Consider the following 24238-nt stretch of genomic DNA (forward strand, 5'->3'; position numbering starts at 1 on the left):
TTTTCTGTCATTAATCGTGATTAATCACAATTACTTGATCAATAGCTGCAATTACATTTTTTCAACTTTATATTTAAGCTTGTAACAGACGTTTACAGCATATAATGAAGTAAATGCAGAATAAACACAAAGAATGTTAAATGCTTCAATTCAAAGGTAATTTGAATACTTTTCTTCGATCTTTTAACTCAGCTTCTCTCCCATGAAATACAACTTTGTAACAAACCTACATACACTAATATATAATCTATATTAATTCTGTCAATGAAAATGTTTAATCAGATTCATCACAGGGTAACTGTGGATTAATTTGGATTAATCACGATTAAATATCATTTTTAATGTATACTAATCAAATTTCATTTCATGAGCAAACGGCACAAACTCCTCAGCTGATCCTGAATCTGAGCCCGTCTGTAAAACAATCATTTTCTTCACAAGTCTGTGGAGGTGGCACTGATCATGCAGCAGTCTAACACACTCTGTCACTCTTCTTCAAGTCTTTGACACGAGGAACCACAACTCTGTTATTAACAATATTAACAGGTCTGCAGTTTGTCCACTTGGCAGTTGTGTCATCAGTGCTTTGCATTATTGTGATACTTTAAGCTGGAAGTGCTTCGGTGAAAAGAAAATTCTTTCTCTCACAATGTGCAGAATGCTTCATGTTGGTCGGCTGGTCCGTCTTGTTATTTATTTAATACTCAAACTTTCCATCAAGAGGCCAGTGTGCGTTTATCATCTTCCATATTGAACTGATTGGTTCAGCTGCCCGTCACTAACACATGTACTGCCCATCTGCACGTGTGCAAAGGGAGCTCTACTTGGACAAACTGCACGAAGTGCGTTGATAGAAACATTTCAGGGATTTTGAGTCATTCTGCACTCCAGATGTGTTAATTGTGTTAAAGATTTTTATCAGGTTAATCATGATAACAGATTAATCCCCTAACCCCTTAACCCTAACCCTACATGTTCATTCTGACAGCACTGGTAAATCCTTTTTAAAAAGAAAACAATGAAAGAGAAAAGATCCAAATGTTAGACTTGGTCATTTGCTGTTTGAGGACAGTGATGCTCATATCTGTGGGGAAAGTGTGACCTGAGTGGGTTCATGTTTGTCTTTAAAGAGCTGCTCTGATTCTCTTTGTGTCTGATCTGTTAAACAGTCTGAGAGGTCACACAGAGACCCAACAGCTAAAGCCTGGATCATACTGGCTGCTGTTACTCCATCAGGACAACACTGAACCACAGTGCTGTTCATGGAAATCAATCAATAAATTCAACTTTACACTGTATTACCAAAAGTACTGACTCGTCTGCCTTCACACATGTAAACTTGAGTGACATCAGATTCTGAATCCACAGCATTTAATATGATGTCAGCCAAGAGTTCAACATATAACAGCTTAAACTGTTCTAAAAAGGATTTTTCACAGGCTTAAAAGTGTTTACGGGAAATGTTAACGGTTCTTTTCAGAAGCACATACGTGAGGTCAGACACAGGAAAGCAGCAACACTGATTGAACACAGATTTTAGAGGCTAAATTCATATATTACGTGTGTGTGTGTGTGTGTGTGTGTGTGTGTGTGTGTGTGTGTGCTCCACAGAGTGGACCAGCAGAGCTCAGAGGTTCCCAGTGTTCAGTCTGCCCAGCAGCATCAAACACAGCTGGACTCCATATTTATGGTCTGTACATGTACAACAACTACTTTATTATTAATATTAATAATAATACATTTGTTTATAAGTCCCTTTCAGAACACCAAGGACTCTGTGGACTAAATGACCAAAAGAAACAAACTTTGAAATCAGACGGTGCAAATGTGATCACAGGGAAACGTTTTAAACATCGAGGCTTTAAACAAAAACCAAAGTGAAACAGTTTGTAGTCGAGATCAGTGGGAATGAAGCTGAATAACTGTTTCTACAATAACTTTGTCAATGACAGATATGATGGAAATTAGCAGCATTAGCACTTACTAATGATGTGAGTTGACACTGGGCTGTATTGAGACGACCACATTAGGTGGTCCTCAACTGTAATGGAAACCAGTGTATCCAGTCCAGTCGTGCGACCTGTGGTGAGTCGATCTGAGCAGCTACTAATGGAAACGGGGCCATAGATGTGTTTGTGCTTAATAACAATGAATCACAGGATTTTTACATTACTGTTAAAATCTCATGTTGTTTGTTAAAGTGTGCAGTTCATGGTGTGTTACTAAAACTGTGGTTTGTTCACTTTCCAAAGACCCAGCCCCCATAAAAAGCAGCCAATCAGCTTCTAAGAGTTACACACCCACACATATCAAGTTAACTCTGGTCTAACACACTTGGATTTAGCTTGAAGAAGGTTCCTGTACGAGGACTGAAAATGATTTAAAAAGCAGCCAAAGAACAACTTTGACACACCTTCATAAAGCCTGCAGAGCAAAAGAAAAACTAGCTGAAAGTCTGGCTGCTCTTATGAAAAGTACAGAGAAATTATGGGTCGCTCAACACTTTTGCACAATATAAGAGTTTAAATAAATCTAAAGAACAACTCACAATCCTACAATCATACTGAGAAAATCATCTACAGCTAACTATCCAAGTGGATTTGTTTAAGACAGCTCCATCTGCTGGTGGCCCTCTGCAGGTGCATGAAAGGGGCGTGTTTATAGTGAAAGTAGTAGAGAAAGTAAACCCCATGGGAAGGAGGAGGACTCTCAGCAGCTTCCAGCTCATATTCAGACATTTGACTTCTCGCTGAAAACAGCAAGTTTGAGTGTCTGTGCCTTAATTAGAAGAGATAACATGGCCATAGTAATTAGAGTTGATTGAGCAATGCTGTCCTTGTAATGTAGTTTATGATTTTTATACTTCTGTTTGTAGACAAGTCCAGTTTTACTGTAGAGCCTCTCAAGTTGGTGACAGCAGTCAAAGTTCACGTGTAAACCAGAGCAGCAAATCAGGTCCAAATGTGTTGTTCACAGTGAGTGGGATCATCATTGGCTGCTATGATCCTGCAGCAGGATGTGTTTGGTCAGAGAATGGATAGATCACTAAGTCATTGTTGAGTTTAGGGGGATGGTAGACAGCTGGAGTAGGTTCAGCCAGTTGACACACAGTAGATAAAAATAACTGAAGGCAGGAGCAGACACCTGTATGACTTTCCACCTCTCACATAGATTATTGTCCCTGGGCAGAGCCGCAGGGCTGGTAGATGTAAACAAACCTGGAGGAGAGGATTTATTCAACTGAGAAAAGTCACAGAGTTGTGTCTTGATGCTCAATCATCCAGGTAAGTAAATCCCAAAAAGGTTGATTCTGTTCATCTGGACGTTTTCAGTGGGAGAAACGTTTCATCATCATCAGGTGACGTCTTCAGTCTCAGCTGACTGCAGGTTTCCAACCTTAAAAACAGGACATTTGTATAATGACTGAAACCAGCAGCACTGAAAGAACAATGGACTGTGAGGTCAGTTCATTGATCATTGGTATGCATATTGTCAGGACCATTGATCAACAACCACTGATCAATGGCCATGAGTCCCATTCACAGAGAGTTGGGGAATGGCTGCAATCACAGCATTGTAAGATGGTAACAGATGTACCCTTAGGCCCCTCCTCCATTCAGAGATGGTCTTTCCCTTTTCATGTAAATGGCCTCCTTGACTCCGCCCTCAAACCAGCATTCATTACTACTCAGGACTAGGGCTGCTCGATTATGGCAAAAATGATAATCACGATTATTTTCACTGAAATTGAGATCTCGATTATTTGATGATATTTATTTAACAATGTATTGAATAATGGCTTTAAAGATTGTCAAAAAATAATATAAAATAGTGTGCAAATACTGATAACAGTGCAAATGTTTGCAATATAAAAAATAAATGAAAAAATGTAAACATCTATGTTTAGCAAACTTCAAAATACTGCACAATATTTATGCATACAAATAGCCAAACATCAAGGCAAGCTGTGTAGCCACACAATGCACAATTGCATCAAACTGACATTGAGGTACGTCAACTAAAGTTGCTGCTCCTTCATTGTTTGATCGTTTGTCACTTTGTGAGCGGTCTTCAAATGATTGAATAAATTTGTAGTGTTGCTCTGTGGTGCAGCTACGACACCGTAGCAAAGTTTACACACTATGTCTACTCGATCCACGTCTGACTCCGCAAACCCATAATGTTTCCACACCACTGAAGTCGTTTTACCTCTCTTTTCAACCAACGGCATTCTTTCTTCAGCAGCCATTATCCTCTCCAAATAACTTATGCTTAGCTTTCCGAGCTTCCCTCGGGTCCTCTTAATTGTTGTGATGCGTGTTCGAATCGCAGAGAGGTGCGCTCGTTTTACCACACAGAGCAGCGTGAGAGTAAAGCACGAGGGAGGTGCTAATAATCGGCTGAGTCATTTTTAATGATCGTTGAAAGCTCAGATTGTAATTTAGATTAAAATTCGATTAATTGAGCAGCCCTACTCATGACCTTCTTGATGTGATGTTCTTCTGCTTCCCTGGCTGCTGTGTCTGTGGGGATGGTGTTTGTTCTGTGTTGTAGCGTCCTGATGACGCCCAGTTTGTGCTCCCGTGGATGATGAGAGTCAAACCTTAAATACTGATCTGTATGTGTAAACAGAGTGAACCTTTAAGACCAGTTGTCTGTACAATCAACTCCGTCACCTGAAACATCTCCAAGTTTCTGGCTTCGATCATCAACCCGTTGGTAGTTCAGCTCTGAACACCAGTGAAATGTTTCTCCCACTGAAATCGCTGCATTCATATGAACAGAATCAATGTTTTGGGATAATGGAGTTGTGGACAAAGTCTCAGTTAATCAGATAAAGTCAGACTTACAATTGGTGAGGAGATCGTGGATGATATGCTCCTTGATCATAAAGAAGTGGCTGTTGTGGAGACTGAAGTTCAGAGTGGTGGCTCATTCGTAAAGTATCCTGTTCCAGCTGCTGGAGGACAACATCATCACTTTTGTGAAGAACGAGCTGAAGAAGATCCAGAAGGCTCTGAATCCAAATAAGCCCAAATGCTTGAAGTTTCAGAGGGAGGATGATGAGCAGAGGAGCAGCAGAGAGGCATTTGTGAAGATCACAGTGGACTTCCTGAGGAGAATGAAGCAGCAGGAGCTGGCTGACCGTCTGCAGAACAGTAAGAGGATTTCTTACTTAAGGTTTTAAGCTGTTAGATAAATGAGACACTTATGACACCAGTGTGTTCAGTCATTTCTCAGTGGCTCAGAAACTGTCATCAGCATTTTGTAAAATATGATTGTTGAAGTTGTACTTTTATTATTATTATTGTTCAGAACTTCAAGCTGCAGTTTGTCATCGTAACCTTAAATCCTCCCTGAAGAAGAAGTTCCAGTGTGTGTTTGAGGGCATCGCTAAAGCAGGAAACCCAACCCTTCTGAATCAGATGTACACAGAGCTCTACATCACAGAGGGAGGGACTGCAGAGGTCAATGATGAACATGAGGTCAGACAGATTGAAACAGCATCCAGGAAACCAGACAGACCAGAAACAACAATCAGACAAGAAGACATCTTTAAAGCTTTACCTGGAGGAGATGAACCAATCAGAACAGTGCTGACAAAGGGAGTGGCTGGCATTGGGAAAACAGTCTTAACACAGAAATACACCCTGGACTGGGCTGAAGACAAAGCCAACCAGGACATCCAGTTCATATTTCCATTCACTTTCAGAGAGCTGAATGTGCTGAAAGAGGAAAAGTTCAGCTTGGTGGAACTTGTTCATCGCTTCTTTACTGAAACCAAAGAAGCAGGAATCTGCAGCTTTGAAGACTTCCAGGTTGTGTTCATCTTTGATGGTCTGGATGAGTGTCGACTTCCTCTGGACTTCCACAAAACTACAATCCTAACTGACCCTAGAAAGTCCACCTCAGTGGATGTGCTGCTGATAAACCTCATCAGGGGGAAACTGCTTCCCTCTGCTCGCCTCTGGATAACCACACGGCCTGCAGCAGCCAATCAGATCCCTCCACAGTGTGTTGGCATGGTGACAGAGGTCAGAGGGTTCACTGACCCACAGAAGGAGGAGTACTTCAGGAAGAGATTCAGAGATGAGAAGCAGGCCAGCAGGATCATCTCCCACATCAAGACATCACGAAGCCTCCACATCATGTGCCACATCCCAGTCTTCTGCTGGATCACTGCTACAGTTCTGGAGGATGTGCTGGAAACCAGAGAGGGAGGACAGCTGCCCAAGACCCTGACTGAGATGTACATCCACTTCCTGGTGGTTCAGGCCAAAGTGAAGAAGGTCAAGTATGATGGAGGAGCTGAGACAGATCCACACTGGAGTCCAGAGAGCAGGAAGATGATTGAGTCTCTGGGAAAACTGGCTTTTGATCAGCTGCAGAAAGGAAACCTGATCTTCTATGAATCAGACCTGACAGAGTGTGGCATCGATATCAGAGCAGCCTCAGTGTACTCAGGAGTGTTCACACAGATCTTTAAAGAGGAGAGAGGACTGTACCAGGACAAGGTGTTCTGCTTCATCCATCTGAGTGTTCAGGAGTTTCTGGCTGCTCTCCATGTCCATCTGACCTTCATCAACTCTGGACTCAATCTGATGGAACAGAAACAAACAACCTTGATGTTGTCTAAATTAATTAGCAAACCAAACCTACAATCTTTTCACCAGAGTGCTGTGGACAAAGCCTTACAGAGTCCAAATGGACACCTGGACTTGTTCCTCCGCTTCCTCCTGGGTCTTTCACTGCAGACCAATCAGAGTCTCCTACGAGGTCTGCTGACACAGACAGGAAGTAGCTCTCAGACCAATCAGGAAACAGTTCAGTACATCAAGGAGAAGCTCAGTGAGAATCTGTCTGCAGAGAAAAGCATCAATCTGTTCCACTGTCTGAATGAACTGAATGATCGTTCTCTAGTGGAGGAGATCCAATGGTACACTAGATCAGGACGTCTCTCCACAGGTAAACTGTCTCCTGCTCAGTGGTCAGCTCTGGTCTTCATCTTACTGTCATCAGAAAAAGATCTGGATGTGTTTGACCTGAAGAAATACTCTGCTTCAGAGGAGGCTCTTCTGAGGCTGCTGCCAGTGGTCAAAGCCTCCAACAAAGCTCTGTGAGTACATCTGTAATCAGTCTTTTATTTATAACATAAACAGTGTCATGTGTGATGGCTGCTTAAAATTTTAAACATATTTAATTAAATGATCATCAGCACTAAATAAAGTAGGTTTTATTTAATGTTTGATAGCAGCAGTAAATGTCAGAGGGTCTTAAATATTTGTCGGTTTCAGTTTTTATCAAAGTCATATCCAGAATCATCCTGTAAGTAAACTTTATACCGCAGCTTTCACAGGTGAAAAAACACAAAGTGCTTTACAATAGAAACAGGCAATAAAAACACATCAAACTGCAAACACTGAACATCATATTTCCTAAAACTAGTTAAAGGCCAATTTGAATACTAGAGTCTGAACAAATGAGTTAGTGGGACCATAAACAGCCTTTGACTGGAAGATCTCAGACTGTGAGAAGAGCTGTAGGGTTCTAGAAGGTCAGAAATATAGGCTGGGACTTGACCACACCGGGCTCTAAAAGTAAGGACTGAAATTTTAAATGAATTCTAACATGAACTGGTTACCAGTGTAAAGAGATTAAACTGGAGTAATGTCCAGTCTATTTCATGTGCTGGTTAAAAGCCGAGCAGCATCATTCTCCACTGACTGAAGACGTCCAAAGACTGTGATGGAGCCATAGGTGATAATCATCAACTCCCTCATTCCTCCTCTGGTCTTATTGCTCAGCTGGAGATGAGTTCACTTCTAAATGTTACAATCAGCCTCACCAGTACAGTTCCCAGGATCTGCAGCTGCTGGCAGATTCAATCAGATTCATCGCGTTTCTTCACGTTTCTTGTTGACAGATTTATTTGCTTGATTTTTTTTTCAATCTCTCCTATGTCATCACTTTGATTTCCGACTTTATTCAGTCTGTGAACCATGACAGTTTGTGACAGAATACAATGATCAGTGAGGACCCAGAGGACACTGACATTTACACTGTGCAGAATGAGACTTGATACTTTATCTCACTGCTTTGTGGACGACTGATGGAAGGACTAATCACTATATCTGCTTTAGTAGAAATAATTTCCATGAAAAGTTCACTGGTTCAGTCTTCCAGAATCTCTCGATCATATCTTGACAAGCCCTCACTCACCAGGATGTGAGCCAGCCTTCCCTCTCATTGCTGAATGCTTACACACTCATCACCTGTTCACAGAATGAGGGCTCATCACTTGTTTTTGTTTAGCGTTGCCTTCAATGAACAAGTTCCAGGTCTTTATATTTAAACAGGGAACATTTTTAAAACTAAAACATTTTTTAGTTAACCATAAATATTAATGCACACTGACATTTGTCTTTGATGTACAGGTTCAACATAAGAAGTAATTTAAATTAATCACAAACATTATTATCAAATAACAATTTTTCAAATTATGTTTTTATTTTGTGTTTGTTTTTCAGGCTGAGTGTTCCTGGCCTCTCAGAGAGAGGCTGTGATGCTCTGTCCTCAGTTCTCAGCTCCCAGTCCTCTAGTCTGAGAGAGCTGGACCTGAGTAACTCTGACCTGCAGGATTCAGGAGTGAAGCTTCTGTCTGCTGGAGTGAAGAGTCCACACTGTAAAATAGAAACTCTCAGGTCAGCATTTACATTTTTCTATTGTTGATCATTTCAAACCTGATTTATATTGCTGCACAAACATTAACTTGATAAAAATGTCTTAATGTAAATAATCGGTTTCTGGGGTAATTAGGGATTTTTGTTTACTTCTTGTTTTTCATTTGAAATTAAATGACAAATCTGATTTTCTCAGTCAAAAAGCTTTATTTCAGCAGCACTTCATTGACCAAACCTTCCAGTTCGATTCCTGCCTATATTCTGAAGGCTTTTACAGAGCTGTTTGGAGCCATTGCTCGAACACTGTGTAAATGTAACAGGGCTTGGTGTTGATGCTAACAGTGCTAGCTGCTTCAGGCTCTATTTGCACATTATCAGCACATTTAGCTTATTATAAACAGCATATAAAACAGCTAGTACTGCTGGGACTTTATATTTTACAAGTTAACATGAGCCAATCAGTGAAAAGCCGAGCCATGACAGCTGTATGTTGCTGTGAGAAGAGTGGGGCTACATGCAGTGATGCTAGTGTTAGCCTGTTAGTTTCAGCAGGTGGTCAGTATGAGACCAGAAGAGCGTCTGCATCAGCAGGGCTCCATTTCACTGCAGTGTTACATTCTTCATATATGCATGCTGGACATTTGAATAGACTGAATATGTCACGGTCGCAGGTTTGGTGTTTTTTGTAGTTTAGACTTCTTGTTTTTTTGTTTTCCTTAAAATATTAAATAATTTAATAATAATAATAATAATAATGCATTGGATTTATATAGCGCTTTTCAAGGCACCCAAAGCGCTTTACAATGCCATTATTCATTCACTCTCACATTCACACACTGGTGGAGGCAAGCTACGGTTGTAGCTACAGCTGCCCTGGGGCAGACTGACAGAAGCGAGGCTGCCATATCGCGCCATCGGCCCCTCTGGCCAACACCAGTAGGCGGTAGGGTAAAGTGTCTTGCCCAAGGACACAACGACAGGACAGAGAGGCCGGGGAATCGAACCGGCGACCTTCCGGTTACAGGTGCCCTTCCCAACCACCTGAGCCACGGTCGCCCCTAATTTATCACGTTATCAATTAATTTATTATTAATGTCTAAATAAGGGTGATAGTGTGACCTGTGTGGGTTCTCTTCAGGTTCTCTGCTTCCTCCCACAGTCCAAAAACATGCATGCTGGGTTAACTGGAGTGATTGTGAGCATAAATGTTTGTCTGTCTCTGTCCTAGCTCGGTGTTTACCTGGCTACATCACCATGGTTACTGATGCTGAACCTATAACCTGGTCTGGATCAGGTTATGTTCAGAGTTTGTGTTTAAAATCAACTGAAGTGCCTCGTTTTCACTGATTCTTTCATTCACAGAAAGCTTTAAGTGTGATATAGATTCAGTCATATCTGACTAATGTCAGTGAATGAGGCCCAGCTGTAACGTCACAGCAGTCACACTGTATGTGTCTCATTGTCACTGGAGTTTAGGCTCCATACATTCAGCTGGTGTTGCAGAAAAAGTAGAAATGTTTCTGTTTGGTTCTAATCTGCTGCTGAGTCTCTTTTACAAAGATAGAACTGTAGCTAATCGTGTTTATGTAGCCAGTTAGGAAAAATCCAAGTCACCGTCAGACACAGCAGACATTTAGTGATAATCTCACTGTATGTGGTCTTTTAGTGCCTCCTAGTTGTGAACTTGTGGAGTGGTGTTCGTCTGGGTGACGAGTGTAATTGTTGGGTGAGACACACCGAGCCTGCATGCTGGTAGCTTAGCCACAGCTTGGGTGTGGAGAAGCTAAAAAAGAAGGTATTCTAGTTTGTAAGGAGGAAAAACTGAGTTAAAGAGAGGCTGAGGGTAACACAGAGCAGCCACGAAAGCTGCTCACACAGTTTAGACAGTTTAGCATCAAATGATCTAGTGAGTTAGCTCCCAGCTAACTAGCAGACCAGCTAACTAGCAAACCAGCTAACTGCAGCCACAAGCTGCGACTGCGTCTTTCTAACAAGAGCGTCAGACACTCAGACTGGTTTTCTTTGTGGACGATGATGTATTCTCACACTGATCCTTCATGGTGATGCTGCCTTTCATCCACTGCTCCTGGATTCCTCATCATCATCTCCATCAGCCCTCACAATACTCCACCTTCATCAGCTTCATGTTCAGGAGCCTGGATGGACAGTAATTCTTTCCATGGGTTACGGTGGGACATTGAGAGCTGAAGTCAAACAGCAGTGAGAAATGAAAGACTGATTCATTTCTATTTAGTCTTGTGATGTGAAGCTTTGTTCAGAGCATTAAGGCCCAGCAAAGATTACTGAGGTCATAGAGTCACTGATGAAACCTGTGTGCTTATAGAAACTGAAACCAGATGAACCAGAATAGAAGGACATTAAAATGAAGTGTCAGCTACACAAAGGCAAAGCTATTCAGTTGTTGGTGTGAGTTATTTAAATGGAGGATGGAGTCAGACTTTAAGCTGCTGGACTCAGTCACTATATCCTGTTCTCCTCATAGAACCTGGATACACAGACTCACCTGTGACACAGTGACACACAGTGTGGGCTACACACACATTAGAAAGTGGATCAGTCACACTTGTGCAATCATTTGTAGTGCTGGGCAACCATGAGCACTTTGAATCACCATTAATGGCTTTGTTACAGCAACATTCAATCATCAATTCAAAAGTAGTGTATTGTGTACTGTTAAGGGTTCAGAAATTGAGGAGGAAGACCAAAATAATGACCACTGATCCTGCCGGGTGCAATTAGACGAAGATTTATTTGTTACATGCATGGAGTTCAACACTGAGCAGATTCAGCATTGAACTATCTGACAATAAGAAGACAAAGGCTTTATAGGGGTGAAATGGTACAGCCCCCCCTTCCTGTTGCCAGGCAGATTCAATACAGCATACGTCAACTCAAAACCACAACTGTTCAGTTAACTTTTGACACAGTCTTAAAGAACATCGCGTCTTCGGCTCGAACCCAGAAGTTGTTCCTACAAGCTCGCACTTATCTTGATGACCTATTTAGCGTATTCCTGTTTCAACTGACAGCCTCGGCACACTTGTGGTTACAGCAAAAACACATCTCAACTTCTAACCTACTAAAATGATTCCACTACTGTGTTTGTATGTGGGTGTATGTGTGTGTGTGTGTGTGTGCTCTGTGTATGGTGTCATGACCCCTTCTGTACCTCATACCCACAGCACGTACACAGCTGAAACTATATGTGTAATTTCTAGACTAAATGTCACACTCAAATGATGCTTCTAAAAATATGAACTTAACTCTTAAAACTTAAAACTTAACTCTAAAGAATCTAAGTAATAAAGGATGATCAAATAACTTGAGACATATGTCATGTAAGCAGGTGCATTGCAATTCCTTTCAGAGCCCCTGTCATCCTCACCATGTATTGGCTGATCATAACGTCTGCCAAGAATTTCTGACCCTCACTTGACCAGGAGCCACAGCTCCTTTAATAAGCACAAATGCAATCATGTATAAAAGATTAAAATCATTTTCATTATGAAGGGGTTTTCCCCACTCTGCCAATATGTTTGCTCCTGTCACTTACAGTCAACCTGTCACTCTGAGCTGAAACATGAATCTAATCAAATCAAATATCAAATCAAAGTTCTTTGCCTCTGCCAGGACGTTAACATTTGATCTATTTTTTTACAAAGTTCCCCTCAGAGTCCGGAGCCACCAACATAACATTATAACAGGCACCTTTGATCAGCAGCAAGTGAACATTTATAAATGTGTGTTTTCAGAACAGGAACCAGCAGAACTATTTTTCTGTTATCAGGTAGCAGCACAAACGCTCATCAGCTCATTTACTGTGCAGGGACTTAGAGTGTGTGAAGTGTGTGTTTGTACTGATTCACTTAAAAGGACTAGATGTTACAGTCCCTGATAATGCATTGCTTTAGATGGAGAGACTCTTGAGGGATGGCTGTTATGAGGAAAGCCCAGAAACTTTGCCAGCAGCACACATCGTTGTGTGCCTCAACTTTCGGTCTTTTACCCAGGCTAATCTGCCATTTTCCTTCCTTGGTTAGGTTTAGGGATTAGAGATCGATCTAGATTATCATTTTAAATTTGGGACACATCGTCAGTAGTGGACCTTGGATTCATCAGGTGTTTCGGCCATTATCACTAGACACCCTCTAGACCAGGGGTCGGCAACCTGCGGCTCTTTAGTCCTTATAGTGCGGCTCCGCGTGGTTTGGGCAAATAAATTAGAAGTATTTAGCTGAAGTGTATTTTATTTATGTTAGTTCTTTTTAACTCGTAGTTCTAAAATGGAAGATTATTGTGATATTGAAATATAAAAATAAAATTATATTCTATTATTTTTTCATCGCTCAAAATAAGAGTCACACTCGCGGAAGCCGGTATACCTGCCGAAACGCCGTGCATTTATCGAGACTTATTATTGTGTCAGCAGCTGTTCTCCACCGTGAACTATGTTAAAGACAAACACCGTTCACTCCTGACAGATGACAGCTTACAGTCCTGCGTAAACTGACTTCGTACAGCCCCGATTTGCGGACTCTGTGCACAGAGGTTCAGGAGCAGAAGTCCCATTGTAAACAAATCACGGCAGACCCGACGATGTTTCCATGAGCATGCTTTTGAGCATCTCTATATTGAGCACTTTTCACACACAGATGCTGTACGCATACAGCCGGCTGTAGCTTTTCAGCTCACAGTCCGACATACACCACCAACAACACAACAGCACAGATAGCGCAGACGTTAAGGCAGCGAGGCGTGATCGCGGGTGCCGCTCAGGTGCGTCCTCCTCCCCTGCAGCAGCGCTGCAAACCACGCCCCGCCGCACGCATTAACCAGGTAAAATACATATTTAGGCAGAATTTTGCAAATATCCATTTTTCAGCAGCATAGTGCTTTTTTCCAATTATTTTTTAAGAGTCAGGTCAAGGCTCCAACAGCCCAAAGGTGATATAAGGGAGGCGGTTGACAACAGTTTTTGTTTGCTACATGGATCATTTTAGTTCAGGTTGGTGTCTTTGCTTTTGTTATATTTCTTTAAGAGTTCAAAATGTGTTGATTACATAAATATAATTTAATTTTCTCTGATGCACTTCATGGATTTCATAAGCAGCACACCTTAGTTGTTCACACAAAGCATAAAGATAAAACAATATATACAGTGTTATCTTCATTTTAGATGTCAAAAAGTATTTGCGGCTCCCAGTGTTTTCTTTTGCGTGGAAACCGGGTCCAAATGGCTCTTTGGGTGTAAATGGTAAATGGCCTGCATTTGTATAGCGCTTTTCTAGTCCATAGGACCCCAAAGCGCTTTACACTACATTCAGTCATTCACCCATTCACACTAGACACCCCTGCCAGGGTTGATCAGGCCCCTGAGTGTGTCACTGGTTTATGTTAAATTGTTATTTCCCTTCTTCTTCTGTTTAGTTTCCTACAGTTTATTTTCCATTCACTGCAACTGAGAAATAATACTTACCACTTTAGCATTTATGGAGCCTCATTTCTTCAAAGGGATAGAAAAGGTGATAGAGACAAGTACGACAAAAGGGACAAGATAGGAGAGAGGAGAGCCGGAAGGGGAGAGTCTGGTCTGGCTTCCCACACCTTCCGCTGAATCGGGCTGTTCGCTCTACCTCCCCACTGCCTCCCAGAAAAGGGAAGAAGAGCAGAGGGGAGAAGAATGGAAGATTTCTTTTCTCTCGTGGTTAGCTGACTGCCTTAGCTGCCCAAGTGATGTCAGCCCTTTTTAGCCATAGCCAGTGACTGGTCCTCTCAGCAGTGTTAGCTAGTTCTTGTTAAGGTTCATTTTGAGGAGAGAGAGATGGTGGAGATCGGAATAACACACTGACCCTGTCAGGTGGAGTCATCGAAGATTTTAATGAAACACACGCAGCGTGGGAGATCTGTACCCAGACAGCATCAGATCTCATCTCCAAAACTTCAGAACACAGTTTTATACATCGGGGTATTAGAACGCCCCCTCTTGCGTCAGATAAACACAATACATGCGTACGTCAAATCAAAACCACAATGACACAGTTTAAAGAGATCATTCTCTTCGCCTCGAAGCCAGGTGCTTCCTGTCACTGCTGGACGCTCGCTTATCGTCTGGAAGAAACTGTCACGTACGCAGGCACAATTTTCAGCCACAAGCAAAACATGATTAAACTTTCACCTATAAATGATTCCCTCTAACTAAGTGTGTGTGTGTGTGTGTGTGGTTACGTGTGTGTCTATGTGCTAACCACAATCGCACCCTATTTCACCTGCCGACTAGCTCCTGACCTCTCACCAGACAGAGAGACAGAAGCCGCTCTCGTGTATGTAATAACCGAACCGAAACTATGTATGTGTACTCTACTGAATAAATGTTTTAATCAAGAACCTCTACTAAAAGCTTAATCAAAAAATATAAAAGTATAAAAGATAATAGCATCATCGAAACTGCTCCTCAGAATAACTTTCACTCAGACTCTGGTTTTGGTTTCACTTCCTGCAAAGCATGTAACTTCAAAAACATGTAACTTCCTGTCTTATTTTGGCACAGAGTTACTCTTTCACACTGCAGTCTGCATATAAACATTTAAGATTCTAGATTCAAAAGCATTTCGGGTTATAGATTCAACTCAACAGTTTAAAGTGGTTATAACTGCACCTGTAATAAAAGCTTAATTGGGTGCCAATATGTTTAAACATCTAAATGCAATATCACTATTAATAAATGCGTCAATGCAAATGCTTGTTATATGATTATGATGCAATAGCAATAACAAAATAATGAAACTAGAAACAGTAAAATGAAATAATATAAATGGCAGAAAAATAACACCTCATTCCCTTACATTCTCTTATAGCCTGCCGTTGCGTCTGTCCTCTGATCCCGATCTCTCTAAGCAGCTTCGCTGTTGCACTGGCAACAAAGCCCCTGCACCCCACTTCCACCTGGCGTACCTTGATCTTCCTCTGTCTTCTGCCTCAGATCCAAGTCCACCTGCATCTGCCAATCCCTGGCGGCCTTTAGCGGACCCAGGTCTGGGTTTGAGGGGCTTGTCCTCGGCTTGTCTCCTTCCCGGACAAATGCTGATGAAAACTGACTCTCCTCTTGGTTCTTGAAAGATTTGAGCGTTGATGGATTTTCTTTTGCACTCAACTTTCTCGGCTAGACACCTGAGAACCTGGTTGTGTCTCCATGTGTATCTGCCCTCAGTAAGGCTGGTCCTACAACCAACAAAGATGTACTTGAGTGTGGCTGGAACTGTACACAGATTTCCCTCCAACAAGCCTCTGTTCCTTCAGTAAGTTGGTGACTGAGGCCCAAACTTCAGCTTCTCAGATCTGATCAGATCACTTGAGCTCCGTGAATCTGGCTCCAGTGCAGCAGCAGTTTTCACATATACAGTGTTGGCATTTTGTTTGTGTGTCTCCAGGTCTGTTCTGAATACAGACTTGAATTTGACCACATAGGCGGGGTCATCGTCTGAGCTCTCCATCACCTGAGAGAGATGACAAAACACAGAATCACAGAGCATGAAACCAACTTTTCTCCTCCCAGAAGTTCAGTCACAGACCTGCAACAGAAACAAGAATCAAAGCTTCAATAACGTAGAGCATTCATTTACTTATATACACAAACATGTCCTCTACATATTCATGCTGTATTTACACACACATACAGAGGCTGTTTGTCTCTCACACACAGACAGGACACTGAGAAATACATCATGTTAAATATACCTGCAGACTTCCAGCTGTGTTTCCAACCTCTGCACTCTGTCCTTGTCAGCTGTAGTTGCCATGGCAACCTTGGTGTTGTGTGTAGGGGGCGTCGCTGAGCGGCTGCTCGTTTCTGCTGATCCTTTTGAATCATGTCCAGAGTGAAGTCCATCTGGTTGGACTGTCTTGTATCAGTGACTCTTTCTTTTGTCCACATTCACTTTGTTGCTGTTCTAATTCTGCAGCGTTTGCTGGACTGTGTTTAAAGTGGCCCACAAGGTCATGTGTTCTTCTTGTGATGGTGCGTCTTGAGCCTCATACATGCCGTCATTTGTTGATCCTAAGAACGTTCCTCAGACCGACTTCTTCAACAACACTAATCGGCCTGCAGTTTGTAGCTACTCACTTCACTATGGTGTTTGTTAGCTTGTCTTTCTTTAGTTTATCTAGACTCCTCCCACAAACTGATCCAACGTAGTCTGCCCAAGCCTCCCACCTCTGTTTGTTTGGGTGGTTTGTTTGCTGCCATCAATAGCGTGTAATGCATTTAAGTGATACTTCAGACTTGAAGTACTCCAACGATAAAAAACTCAACTTTACTTCCAAATAACTTTAGTTGTATCAACACTGCCCTCTGGAACAGTTTAAAATGAACATGTCAAAGATCTGTACCTGTCTCCATGTTTCTGTCCCCGCCCCTTTCTTTCTGTCCCAGGTCATGTGAGCGCTGCAGTAGTATTAGGCCCACCCTCAATGCTCTCATTGGTTGAGATGCCTAATGACGCCCATTTCAAGCCAGCACGTGTCAACATCCCACCTGTGACCAATGTTCCCTCTAAGCTGCGCACGTGCGCAATTGCGCACTGCTGGCACGGTCTCTGAGCACAGAAAATCTGTGTTGCGCACAAAAAAAAAAAAAAATCGAACCTGAATTGAAATTAAAATTAATACTTTAACAATTCTGTTTTGTGACTGGCTGCTCCCGTATGGGATTAGAACGATGCCACCTTATCCCATAGTCCAGCCAATAATGCAATTCACATTCGTATATACGCAGCTAATCAACGTGGTTGACAGGCTATGACAGCGTCCTGATGTGCCGACACCGGTGTTTTAGCTAGCAAAGCGGCGTGGCTGATGTGAAGTGAGGCCACGTTAATGACAACGTGTACAACCATTGGAGATGTGAGCAGGACAGACGGAACAATTGATGGGAAAAGTGTGGACTTTATACCAGTTTTTAAATTGTGTTGATAGGCCACGTAAAACCAGAGTTATGATTAAAAAAAAATGCAATGTTTGGTTTTCTTCCTGAATACTATCATTGTTTATATTTACTGCGGCAAGAAACGGTGAAAAAACGGCATTTTATAAGAAAAAAGGCTTGAAAGCGCTCTCCACCTGTGAGCAAAAACCAAACCCCCCGCTCCCCCTTTCCTATTCGTCCAAAAAAGTACCATCTCGACCAATCAAAAAATGATATGGCAACGTGGCATCTAGTTGTTAAGAAACGGGGGGAAGTTTTAGGAGTGACGGCAGTGTTTTGAGATGTGAGAGATTTGCGACGTTTAGCGCAAATCTTGTGTAGTTAGTGTGTAGTGTAGTCAATAGTTTTGTTGTGTGTCAGAGCAATCAGGCGACTGCTGAATGTTACAGGAGTGATACATCTCCTGTTGTCAGGCCTGCAGGTATCAGGCTGTTGTTCTCCTTTATCTCATAGTGGACAGAAATTATTTTTTGGAGTGGCACAAATAATTTGTGTGGCATCAGATTTGATACAGAACACCTGATTGTTCTGTAAGTAGTTTGAAATGTTTATTTAAGAAACGCCTCTGCTGCATTTAAAAAATAGCTGCAAAAACTTAATTGCCCAACATTGGTCATTATATACTATATTTTGCAGACAGAGTTACAGGACTCTCTCCCAGACCACAGACTCATACTCATAATAAAAGTCAGAGCTTTATAAAGAAAAGAAAAAAAAGAAAGAAAGTTGTGTTTTCGAAATTGGAGTTCAAGTTATTTTTACTTCCAATAGTCTTAACATACTACACAGGTCAATGACTAGATTTTTTTTACATTTTCATTGTAAGTGGGCTAAATTAGTTAATTAAAGTACTCTAACATAAATGTAAATGCTGTAATTTGATTTGATTTTAATAAACCATGTAACTTGGATGAATTCGATGCTGGCGTGACCACAGTGCACACTTCTAATGTCGCTCACAGTGGTCCAAGGGGTCGCTCAGGGAGTTTGTGTATTCGCTCAGACACATGAAAAATTAGAGGGAACATTGCCTGTGACCCATAGCTTTTATTTTCAGAGCCAGTGAGCACTTTCACAATAATCATGATTTTTAAAACTGTTAATGTGCAATAAAATAATTGTTGTGTTAATCAATTAATGAGTTAACGAGATAATAACAGGTTAACTTGCACTAATAATTAGACTTTGGTCACAAACTGATGTGATCTCCATGTTTCCCATGTTTCCAGAGTAACACTCAGTGTTTAAATATGTGTCAGTTCCAGTTTTAGATCTCTAAAGTGCAGCTATCATGTTAGGAATATGTTAGGAATAGACAGAAACACTGAGGTCAAATCTTTATTTTACCACTCGCTGCATTCTTGATGCTCATGAATTCAGCAGGTTCATGATTGTCTGCAGCATTAATCTCATATTTCCATTAAAAGTGTTGAATTTGTCTGTTTGATGTTCTTTATGATCTCTGGCACCAGTTCATCTGTTCTGTGAGCGTGCACAGATCCTGAAGCAGAAAGCCTGGGTTAACAGAGAAATGATCATCGCTGTGATGATGCTCATCATCTCTGACTGGGATTTGAGGTTTTGTCAAGCAGCAAAGACAGCCTGGCTATGTTGGATTTGGTGTGGAAGCAGCTCCTAGTTTGAGTTCAGGAGACAGACACCCTCTCTACTTTGAAGATCAGCTTCAAACTTTCCTTTTTGATAAAGCTTATAGTTAGAGCTGGATCAGGTGACCCTGAACCATCCCTTAGTTATGCTGCTATAGAGATGATAACAGATGGATTGTTGTTTTGTGTGTCTGCAGTCTGTCAGGCTGTCTGATCACAGAGGAAGGCTGTACTTCTCTGGCCTCAGCTCTGAGCTCCAACCCCTCCCATCTGAGAGAGCTGGACCTGAGCTACAATCATCCAGGAGACTCAGGAATGAAGCTGCTGTCGGCTGGACTGAAGGATCCAGGCTGGAGACTGGACACTCTCAGGTATGGAGAGAATGTCTGATAGAGGAGGAAGAGCTGGAAACATTTCCTGTGTCCTTCAGTCACTTCCTGTTTGTTTCCTGCAGGTGACACATAAACAATCACACATGCAGGAATATTTTCAGGGACAGACACACTAGTCTAGCTGGATAGTACATGGATATTTATGTAGGGGGTCTCCAAGGAGTCTGTTTGCAGGATCATTTAGGTCACAGGTGTACCTGAGATAGATGCCACTGTGTACCTAATAAAGTGTCAGCCATGTGTATGTTTCCCATGCTGTATGTCCACAGTGACAGAAGGATGAAACAAGGATGTGAATCATTTCAGTCTGTGTGTTTACAAAGAGGCAGACAGCTAACATTTGGAAATGGAAGCTTAAATAATGACAAACTCTACATTCACAGCTGAATTCACAATAAATTTGTTCTCAAGTTTACATTTTTCTATTATTGTTCTCAAACAAGAGAATGAGAATGAAATATTGATTCTAACAAGGCCCATAAACAGCATTAGCTTAGCAGCATTAGCTTATCAGAGTTTCCATCATGGTCACACAAATCCTTAGCAGAGCAAAGTGGCCTACTTAGCAATAGCTGCTCAAGTTGTAGAAAGCAAAGGAAAACAGTATTAGCATTAGCTGCTAATGGCAGCCTACTTAGCATTAACTCCTCATTAATATAATGCTAATTCACATCAAATTATCATTAGCTGCTCAAGTTGTTATAAGAAAAGAGAAAACGATATTAGCATTAGCTGGTAATAATTATTCACCCCTAATTAGAATTAGCCACTAATGGTAGAAAAAGAAAAGAATTAGCATTATTGAATAATGTTGACTTTGGCCCACTGGAAAAGTTCAGAACTAAAGATTTAGGAGTGTTTCTCGATAGCTCTTTCTCATTTGAGAAACAAATAAATTCTGTTATTAAAACCAGCTGTAAGGTTTATATTGTTGATTGTTTTATATGGTTAGAAAAATTTACTCATATATGCTTAGAGTTTGATAATCGATTGCATAATGATAGAGGTTTGATCCTTAGTAGTCTGTAAAGACTCTGTGTGCCTTCCAGAGTGCTCTGGCATGCACGCACAACTTGGGGTCATGAGAGAGGTCGTACCTTCTCTTACTGATTTATGGTATAGGAGGACACCTACTCTGTGTCTGCTTAAGTATAAGAGCCCTTTGTTAGGGGGACCGCTGGACTCTTAGCACCAGCTTTGGGGTCACAGGGTCACATCTGGAACACACACACACACACACACACACACACACACACACACACACACACACACACACATACCTACACTATGCACAGACTGGTACTCTTTGTTCATACCTGTGTAAGACGTCATATGTTAATGAACTTATGCATATTCATGTAACCTCATAAAGAGCAGTGTTACGAGGGAGCAGACGAGAGCGACTGAGGTCAAGTGAAGGAACGGCGCTGTCACAGTTCTCTCCCTCATGAATTGTCTGGTTCCAGCAGTGGCTCTGTGACCCATCACCAGCTTTTTCCAGCTTTTTCCACTGGTTACCAGTACGTCGTAGAATCCACTTCCAGATCTTGTTGTTTGTCTTTAAATCTCTGAGTGGATTGGCTCCATCTTATCTCTCTTTAACAAAAATAATCCAAGTCGAGCCCTCAGGTCTACAGACAAGCAGCTTCTGACCAGAACTAGACGTAAAAACAGAGGTGAGCTTTATCGATCGCTGCAGCCAAACTCTGGAACAGTCGCCCTTCACATCAGGTCGTCACCAACACTCGACATTTTTAAAACCCGGTTGGAAACACATTTGTACTCTGTAGCTTTCAATTCTGACGAGTCTTTATAGTAATTACTGTGTATGTTTCCTATTTTATCTCTACTCTGTGCAGCACTTTGGCTCAAGCTGTTTTAAATGTGCTGATAAATAAATGTAGATTTCTTTGAATAAAACAGTGGAGCCGAGCTTTGAGCTCAGTGTGTAACAGTGTGTGTATGAGAGCCATGTAATGTCCATGTGTGCATGCTGACTGTGCTGCTCTGACCCCTCCTCCTCCTTTCAGGGTGGAGCCTGCTGGAGTCCGATGGTTGAGACCAGGTGGTCTGAGGAAGTGTAAGTGTGTTTTTAATGGGATTCATGAAAACAAAGCAGCACACATTCAACCATCTTCATCATGTCAGGAGTCATCATCAAAGTGTCAATCAATGAACAGATGATGGATCAATAACTGCAGCTGGATTGTGTTTGTTCTCTCCATCAGATTCCTGTCAACTCACAATCGACACAAACACAGTGAACACAAAGCTCCAACTGTCTGACAACAACAGGAAGGTGACACGTGTGGAGGAGGTTCAGTCATATCCTGATCATCCAGACAGATTTGATGTTTATACTCAGCTGCTGTGTAGAAATGGTCTGACTGGTCGCTGTTACTGGGAGGTCGAGTGGAGAGGAAACGTTTTTATATCAGTGAGTTACAGAAGCATCAGAAGGAAAGGAGGCAGTGCGTTTGGACACAATCATCAGTCCTGGAGTCTGGAGTGTGATTACAATGGTCCTCATTCTGTCTGGCACAATAACAGACAAACATCCATCTCCTCCTCCTCCTCCTCCTCCTCTGTCTCTAACAGAGCAGCAGTGTATGTGGACTGTCCTGCTGGCACTCTGTCCTTCTACAGAGTCTCCTCTGACACTCTGATCCACCTCCACACCTTCAACACCACATTCACTCAAACTCTTTATCCTGGGTTTAATGTCTGGTCTCGTGCCTCAGTGTCCCTGTGCTGAGTGTAAAGAGTGTCTCCTGTTAGAGAAACACTCTGACTGTTGAACAGATAGTTCAGTCTGTACATGTCTGTCTCTTTCACTCACAAACACGTTTTCACATTAATGGATTCAATCAGTTGATGTTTGAAACTCTTCTAAATGATTCCTTGTAAACTTCTTCCTCTTCAGTCACAAACAAACAGGAAGTGATGTCACATGTGTTCCTGTCCACAGCAGAATGAGTCTATTGCTGACAGTGATGTACAAACAGAGTGAGCATTTCTGAGGCCCAAAATAAACTGAGTAGTTCACTGAATGAACAATGGACTGTGAGCTCAGTTCCTTCATCATTAGTATGGATTATATATGTATATGTATTATATTAGTATCATATATATCAGGTGCTGCTGGTTTCAGTCATTGTGCAAATGTGCTGTTTGTAAGGTTGTAAAGCTGCAGTCAGCTGAGACTGAAGAAGTCACCTGATCAGTGAGCAAACGTGAAAACGTCCAGATGAACAGAATCAACCTTTTGGGATCAGCCAGCAATGCAGCATCATTGTTGTTCAGGTTCAGAGGTTTGCAGGAATGAACTGATGACCAGAAACAGCTGCAAAGTCCAATCAAATACCAGCTGGAGTTCAGCTGCATTTGAAGAAGTCAAAGAAAAGTAAGGATGGCAAAGGGCGATGTTTTCTTCCAAAGAACTGAAAACATGGTCGGCGCCTCATTAGAAGAATAATCTGGACATTTGTGAGGAACTCTAACCAAGAAAGAAACACAAGAAAGCAACGTCACACAGATCCAACAGACAGTTTCCATGACTGGAAGTGTTCAGTGGAAAAATGCTACATTTCATTATTGCATCCTCTCACCACAGGAGGCGCTGTTGGCACCACTGATTGCTGATCAGCTGTTCTCTGATGATCTGATTGATCCTGTGAATAACGGGACTCACTGAACTCTGTGACACAGTGAAGATTACAGAGTTTAACATCTGACTGACGTCACACAGACAGAAGGATGAACCAGTGAGGCACAGAACACAGTTACTGGAGATACTGGATCAGCTCCATGTGAACCTCTGATGGAGAAGCTGCTGACCCAGAGAAACATCAGGACATGACAGGCAGCTGCACTTCTCTAACAACATGTAGCAGAGCTGATCTATGTTAGAGGATCTATCACAGCAGCTGAAAGTCCAACACTGGATACCAGCTGAGCCTGTGCTGAGTGTTACAGGAAAAGAAACACTGACACTGGTAGACACAGTGATGCTGACTGGGGCACAGAGCTGAATGATGCAGCATCAGGACACTGTTTCAGTCTGACTGACAGAGAAACCTGTAGCTGCATCTACATGTGAGGCAGAGGCCACACAAGCAGGTTTCTATGTTTCACAGTGACTGAGATCTTCAGTGGGGGTGGACATGCTCCTGTACAGACCTCTGAGGAGAACCAAGGTGCAGTCAAAGAGTCCAGTCTGTCCTCACAGATGTGAACATGTGGTTTCATCAGGTCTGCTGTCAGCTAGCAGGCTCACATCAGAATCACTGTTCCTGAAAAACACAGTCTGTGTGACATCATCAGTCAGCTGATCGTCCCAGATCTGAATGGTTTCTGTCTCTACTGAGGAAGTCAGAGAATATCACTGAGGTGTGGATCAGGTCTGAGTGACCTGTGGAGGGACAGCTTTAAACAGTCCACAGGTCTCACGTCCTGCTCAGTCTGGTAGCAGATACCTCGTATTGTTCCAGATGTGCTGACATCACCAGCAGCAGCAGCACAGCTGTGTGATACGATGAATCTCAGTTATTGATCCAA

The 24238-nt window shown here is 42.0% G+C and overlaps 2 protein-coding genes across 2 annotated transcripts in view; both read left to right on the top strand.

Annotated features, from left to right (window-relative positions):
• The window catches only part of LOC134624293 (NACHT, LRR and PYD domains-containing protein 12-like), a 521298-nt gene that overhangs the window by 300858 nt on the left and 196202 nt on the right, over nt 1-24238 (top strand). The gene's annotated exons all lie outside the window — the stretch shown is intronic.
• LOC135932687 (NACHT, LRR and PYD domains-containing protein 14-like) lies at nt 1618-23193 on the top strand. The gene is made up of 7 exons (XM_065470272.1): nt 1618-1690; nt 4958-5159; nt 5317-7117; nt 8529-8702; nt 19487-19660; nt 21712-21761; nt 21910-23193. The coding sequence occupies exons 1-7, from the start codon at nt 1688-1690 to the stop codon at nt 22434-22436; spliced, it is 2931 nt and encodes a 976-aa protein (XP_065326344.1). The 5' UTR covers nt 1618-1687; the 3' UTR covers nt 22437-23193.

Source organism: Pelmatolapia mariae, linkage group LG3_W (genome assembly GCF_036321145.2).
Source record: "Pelmatolapia mariae isolate MD_Pm_ZW linkage group LG3_W, Pm_UMD_F_2, whole genome shotgun sequence".
In the NCBI taxonomy this organism is placed as follows: Eukaryota; Metazoa; Chordata; class Actinopteri; order Cichliformes; family Cichlidae; genus Pelmatolapia; species Pelmatolapia mariae.

Coding starts and splice junctions, on each gene's coding strand:
- LOC135932687 (XM_065470272.1), top strand. Junction 5,160..5,316: donor GGCTGACCGTCTGCAGAACA/GTAAGAGGATTT, acceptor ATTATTGTTCAG/AACTTCAAGCTGCAGTTTGT. Junction 21,762..21,909: donor ACCAGGTGGTCTGAGGAAGT/GTAAGTGTGTTT, acceptor TCTCTCCATCAG/ATTCCTGTCAACTCACAATC.